Below are 7,047 nucleotides of genomic sequence, written 5' to 3'. Positions count from 1 at the left end.
TGGGTGGGGGAAAGGAAAAAGGAAGGTTGTATGAGGTGCCAATCTGGAATGAAATGGATTTTTGAACAGACAGTCATATTTGGCACTGTCAGCAAAAGCTTGTGGGTGGCCCTGTGTCTCTCTGAGCCTTAATGCCCTTTTTACATTGGTCATTTAAAAACGTCCCCTGGAAAGTTCAGCTGTGCTGCTTCTTGACATTATTTTCACAATGCTGCTGAACAGATGCAATGGAGAGATTCACTTCGCCCCACCACAGTTCCATAAAGCACTATACATTAAGGACATATTCCATTTGGCCTTCAAGTAGCATTTTTATGGTCCATGCAGATCCATGATTATTTTCCCTTTAAAAAGAATCAACAGAAAACAGAACTCTCTGTTGGAGAGCATGGAAATTAAAAACTATTGGATCTCCCAAACCAACTCCTACAATCCTCAGGCAGAAGACTGGATTAAAGGGTCCTCACATGGTTCTAGCTGCATTCTCAGTACACCACTTTTATGAAGAAACCAGAGCTGTAGAAATTCCTCTGGCATAGCGTGGAATCCAGAATCGGGCAAGACGTTGTCATAGTAATGATGGCTAATAAACTTCCCGTGCAGGTCCACCGAGAACGGCCAGAAGCCATAAATTGTTACTTCTTCACACAGACCAAGGGCAGCACTGACTAGGAAAAGTCCCGTGGAAAGCCGTTTGGCATGGATACCTTTGCTCTTCCAAAACTTGCCAATGTCACGCAGGAAATTGGGGTTGGCAAAAAGGACCGCCTGCTTGGCACCGAAGTCCTTCAGGGTATAATAGACACGTAGTGAGGGTCCTGTCCCTGTCTTCATCGAGAAGGCTGGCATGTAGATGTAGCTGTGGTTATACACCTTCACACTGTCCACAAAGGCTTTTCGAGACCACAGCAGATTCTGGAACCTGTAAAACACCAGACAAAAGCAAGTTGGCCACACTAAGTTTTCCCAGTCAGTTCAAAATCTAGCTAAAACCTGCTCTTCATACCCTTATCTACAATTAACTGCACACTTTTCCTGAGCCCAGAGAAAGTCCAGACAAACTTCTGAAAACATAAACCTGAATAGACAGTTGAAAACTATCTAATATCCTGCTTACTTGAAAACCCAAAATGTTTCTCTTTTAAAAAAAAAAAAATCTTGAATGAACACTGATAATATTTGTGAAAATCGCTCCTTTTTAGTGACACTTTGCATTTGTTCAAAAACCAACTTATATTTTCAGGCACAGGAATCTTTAGAAGAAATTTTAAAGCCCATGGAGTTCTTGTTTCTTAAAGGCATACTGAAAAAGAGTCCAAGTTACATGCTGAACAAGCAATACCAAGAAATATTTTGATAGAAACTTTGGACTTGTAAAACTTGTAAGACTTGTAAAAATTGCTTGTTATGCCTGTATAGTGATTTAGGTTGCGCTACCGTAGTAGTTAATCCTTGCTTTGGAACTGAGAGAAATTTCAAAGAACATACTTTGTTACAAACAACAAAACAGAAATCAATGAATTGCTTAGGATAAATGGTACCACAAAAATTTAGCAACAGGCATCAAACAATATTCAGAGTTGGTGTTTAAGATGGCACGATTTACACACTGAGTAGGTTTAAAAGCAGCTGGTATTTGTGGCATGCAAGTTAAAGGAGAGAATAGTCAGCAGCTATGAGGAGGGCAATGTATATGCACAGATTATTTCTCTAATATGATAGTCTTCTCATCTCTTGATAGAAAAAGTTGGGTTTAAAAATACATTAGGTTACAATTTGTTAAATTGCCAACAGCTATTTGCTGATGTCTATTTTATCTCTGATATTAGACTTATATACTATTCCAAAGCCAGTATCCTGTCAAGACTATAACTTTTCCTTGCCGTATGCTTCTGGAATCGCCAAGATGAACGAGAAATCTGGCAGGAAATCCTAGGCCATTCACATACATCAAAACCTGCACAGATGTTTGACCTGTCCTGACGTCTGACACTAAACAAATCACATTTCAGTACTCAAGTATGACATATATGAATCATTGGATGTAACCGATAGGGAGGTCAGCCAGAGTCATGGTAAAATATAATACCTAAACCACAGACTTGCTAAGTAGCAAGAACACTTGCTGTCCTGGGGTGTTGACTGCATAGGAGGGTACCTTTGCATGGGAAAGTCACCATGATTTACTCTTGATAATCTGCTTTCTTTCTAGAGGCCACACAATCTTCAGAGCACCAGTAAGCCCTCCCCACCTTTACCACATGACAGTATCTATAGCCTTCAGCATGCAGGTAAAGTTTACTACATTAAAAGCCGCTTCTGCACAAGCCTCACGTGCACTCCTTTCATTGCAGCTGGGTTGCTCTCCCGCATGTGATCCCCAATTTTTTTCTCAACTCCCAAATGACAGTCTTGCCTTTGTTGCTGCCCGAATGTGTCATGACTGATTTCATAGTCATGCAGCAGAGGAGTCAGAACAAGAAAGTTGAGGCAGCACTGGATTTTTTTCGTTTCTCTGGTGCAGGCAGAGTGATCAGTATAAGAATACCTTTTTTAAATAGTTATGAAGAGATCAGTTTTATATATAGACTTCTTTGAAACGATAGCAAAAATCACACACAGAGCAACATACACAGGTTTAAGTAGGATGCCAGATGACCTCAAGAAGCACCAGATGAAATTTCAGATGAAACAATTGCCAACAAAAAAATGCAGCTTCATCAGCATTGAAATGTCTCATGAATATGTGCCAGGATTTTTGAAATCTTTGTTTTGGCATAAAACTCAAAATATTCCTAATAAGTTAAAAGGTTTTGTTGACATTTTCAACATGCAATATTTGGTCTCCTGATTTGCTACAAGTTTCTTTCAAAATATCATTCACGTGGGCTTAGAATAAAGCTGTTTTGAAGCAAACCTCCTGAAATCTGCCTGGGTCTTCATTACTGTTTTGCTCTGCAGATCTGCTCCTACTGCATGGTGCTATTTGCTACTGTAGATAAAGTCACTGCCTTTCAAGCAAGAAATCAATTCATCCTGAACATACAAAACAAAACAATAAAATCATTTCATAACTTAGTGCATTTGGCATTCTTTTCTGTAGAAATAGCCAAGACACAGCTGAATACAGAAGGCCAGCCAAGACCAAGGTGCCTTGGTAGAAATGCATTATCTGGCTGTACCTTCTCTTGTGGGCACTCTCACTCCATTACTATCAGACCTTTAACTAAGTCTTCCCCAAAACAGGCTTTACCATCCTCTCTTCCAAAGGCACAGCAGGACAACCTGTCAGACTATCAGGTACAGGAGTTGGGTCCATCCTATCAAACTTGTTCCATTTCCATCAGGACACAGTCACTGAGAGTAAAAAAGAAAAAAATTCCTAGCTTAATACTTTCAATATTCACCTAGGTATCCAAACCCTGTTCTAATAACCCTAATTGCTTTTAAAAGGTAGAATAAGACCAGCAGCAGGCTTTCAGACTATCACCCGCCCCATAATTTGGGACATCTACTGGGAGGTGAGTGATGCAGGTTCAAACTTCCTTTCACAGAAAAGGGAACTTGAGCACACAGCTCGATGTGATGGGGTCCTTCCACCTTGGCCAAGCGGAAGGCAGAGACAGATCCTCCATCACTGCTGGAAGTTGGTGTCACCATGTCCTTTCCCTCTTAAAGCTAGTTAACAAATGTCACTTCAGATGGCAAATAGATGTGGTTATTCTAAAACCGCATTTTTCAGCAAATTCACCATTCACAGAAAAGCACTACACAGCTCTAAGATGAATATATTACAACTGCTGAGATACAGTCACAGAGGGCCAGGGACTGTCTCTGAATATTCATTTGCTATCATTGCCCCAATGCGTTTACATTTCTTCTAGATGAACCTCCCCAAATGCCTTAAAGTAACGAGAAGTGAATGGCACTGCCATGAGAGCGGTGCATGGGAGGGACTTCACGCATTTGTCATGCTACTGCAAACTGTCCTTCAGGAACATCATCACCTCCTGGAAACCCATGCCTCATTCAAATGATCTGGATCTCAGTGTCAGCAGGCATCACGCCCAGTTCAACAGATGGACATTATACAGGTGGCCAGGAGCCCATGTAGAAACATAAAACATGCTGATTATGGCTGCTCTGATGGCCTAACGCAGCCAAAAAGCTGCGGCCCATCTTGCGCTCCTCATGAGGGGAGATATTAGAACCAAATAACATTTTTTTTGTTCCCCATTTGTAAAAATAGGAGCCCTGTCCAGCTTTCTGACATTTCACAGGCTGGTTAGAGGCTGAGAAATCTGGAGACAAATGTTTCCAGAAATGGTACTGGAAGCTCAAGCGTATTTTCCTTTAACTCCCAATCCGAACAGTGAGTCCTGCAGGCAACCCCATTCCAGCAGAGGCTTTGAGGGTACCATACAGCATCCATCCCAGCAGACAGCGAGGAGGCTACTCCAGACCTGACAGAGAGACCCGAGGGCTTTTCCTCTACAGCTGACCAGCTCTGTAGTGCACATGTAAGCATGATGATACGCCTTTTTCCTGCTTGTCCTGGCATGGAGGTTGCCAGCTCTGGTGCAGTCCTCACATCCAGATGGACACAAACACCTTCCCTCTTGCCAATCCTCACCCAGCCTTCTTTGAATGAGGAGCTGCTGGTTCCTAGTTAGTGCTCGCCTCTACCCGACATGCTTTGAACATTCAGTACCATTAGTGGCACAGCCCAGAGGCTCTCCAGTTCCTCCATACTCACTGGGCTTCAAAAGAAATGCATCAAATAACCCAGCCCCCCGTGCAAGAGCATCTCAGGCAACATTATCTCCCCAGCTCAGCTCTGAGCAAGCAGCTGAACTGCTTTCAGGGTCATCCTCCGACTTTCTGCAGTCAAGCTCAAACAAACGCATGGCGGGTTGCCAGCATTTAGATAAAACTGGATCTGGAATCTCCCAAGCCATGAGCAGCACCTGAAGACTACACAAGTTGCTCAGTAATCTGCAGTAATGCGTCCCGGCAGCTTGACAGCAGCCCAGAGAGGTGCCGATGACTGAATGCTGGTGAAAGCAGATCACGGCACGTTCTGCCCAGGCACTTTACTTCCCCTACACTAATGGACAGTGAGCAAATAAAATCTTCAGCGACACATTTTTGCTGTCAGGTCCATATGACAGATCAACTTAAAAAGCACAACTTCCAACAAGCACATGTAGGCACAGCTGCACAGATATCAGAGAAATAATTTCCCTGATAGCAGCTGTAGAGTTCCCTCAAATGTTCTGCTCTACTTTTTCAGAGAGAAAGATACATCCGAGAGAAAATTGCCACAGTACATTGCCATGACAGTACAATCATACATTTAAAAGCATTAAGTGTTTTGGGTTTTGTTTTTAATCTGTTTTTAATGTTCTTACACAGATATCCAGGGCCAGGACGGCTCTCTGGTACTAAGAGATGACTTCCAGTAACCACTGCGGTGGTTACTGGAATTACAGAATTTGCTGCAGTGACATTGAGCTAACCCACTTGCAGATAATAATGGCAGCATTTTCTTGCATCTTGGTTTCTTTTTGATCTCCCCAGAGAGTCACTATCTCACTCCTGTGATGATATCCCAGTCACCTAGTGTGTTGGCATCTGCAAAGTCACAAGTTCAGCATTCTGGATTAATTGCAAGTTGACTTATCGGGTTGGGGGGGGTGGGGGGATTGAGTAATGAGGGGAGCAGCTCAGATGCCAAACAAATAGTTCATTATTTTATAAAATTAAGACAAATGGAGCTCAAGGGAATAGAGCAGAAGGCATATAAAGACTTACGTATTTGTCCCCATGGCAAGGGATAACCTTACAAAAATTATTTAGATAATTTGATGTCAGCATTAGCCAAGAATGATTTAGCAATTTGCTGCAGCTGTTGGAATATGCTTACAGCTGGGGTCACAAGAAGTCAGCTTGCAACCACACATCTGAACCTCTACTGCTGTGACAGAGGAGTTTTACTGCACTCATTTCTCAGAGTGCTTTTATGCTTTCAAATAGCGATGCCCTCCTGTGCTCTCATTCATATCATGCACTTCTTGATTATCTGCCCCTTCGGGGCTTGTGTAGCCAATCTTAATAAAAAACAGACTGTGTCTCAATTAACAGCACATGTTTCCACGCGCTCATTCTCCACATAGGCACTTTTAGCATGCATTAGGTGCAAGGTAGACTATTCTACTTGTCTGCACAGGGAGCCAGAAACAAACACTTACAGTACTATAAATTGGTGCCCTTTCTTCTTTTATCCCAGTTTCCCCAACTACACAAGCCACTGTATACTTAGCCTAAAGATAGCTACCTGACTTAAGATTCAATTATAATCCTATTAAAGTCAATGGCAAAACCAACTCTGATCTCACTGGAAGTATGCTCAGAGCCTCAGGCAAAAAAAAACTCAGGCCCACAATAAACTTCAGAGTGATCAAAAAAGGTAGGAAGTAACATGATCAGTCATAAAGACCAGCCATTAAACCAATAAAATTACAGACTACAAACATTCCCCATCAATGCAGGAGGCTTTCATTCCTGTGGTAGATCCCCAGTGCCCTGTCTAATTTCATTTCAAACAGCTTCAGCACGAAGGATTCCCCCCTGTTCTCACTGCGGGTCCCTCCACAGGCACCATGGTCACCCACTCGAGAGCTTGTGGCACGGGTGGGGCGATGCTATTCCCATCTTTTCCTTTCCCTTTGCCCTTCTCCCTTCCCACCGGACTGCCTTTGATGGACTCAAAGACAGCAAAATCTTCCACCCAGACTCTGAGCAGAGTCGCTCAGGGTGCGATTGACTCCCAAACTCACTTCAGCTCATCCCTTACGTGCAGCCTCCTCTTTCTCACGGACCGGGGTTTCCAACCTTGAAGAACTTGTCCTTTCCTCTTGTCTCTGGTCCCAAAGATTAAAGACAAATTAGCCTCATTCTCCTTTTTATACACCTTTTCAAAGGCTTTTTCCAGGTCAGGGATTTTGGTTAATCCCACCATCAGCTCCAAAGACCCAAAAGCGAGGA

The 7,047-nt window shown here is 42.9% G+C and overlaps 1 protein-coding gene across 1 annotated transcript in view; it reads right to left on the bottom strand.

Moving 5' to 3' along the window:
- Window positions 1-217: 217 nt before the first annotated feature.
- ST8SIA1 (ST8 alpha-N-acetyl-neuraminide alpha-2,8-sialyltransferase 1) overlaps window positions 218-7,047 on the bottom strand; it is a gene marked incomplete at its 5' end in the record, with an annotated part of 54,154 nt that continues 47,324 nt past the window's right edge. The window contains one exon of the mRNA XM_009708906.1: window positions 218-922. Within this exon, the coding sequence (XP_009707208.1) occupies window positions 436-922 (487 nt within the window). The remainder of the gene's footprint in view (window positions 923-7,047) is intronic.

This window comes from Cariama cristata, unplaced genomic scaffold (assembly GCF_000690535.1).
Source record: "Cariama cristata isolate BGI_N322 unplaced genomic scaffold, ASM69053v1 scaffold7431, whole genome shotgun sequence".
NCBI classification, from domain to species: Eukaryota; Metazoa; Chordata; class Aves; order Cariamiformes; family Cariamidae; genus Cariama; species Cariama cristata.
Note: the sequence above shows the minus strand (reverse complement) of the source record. Positions and strands in the feature narration are given on the sequence as shown.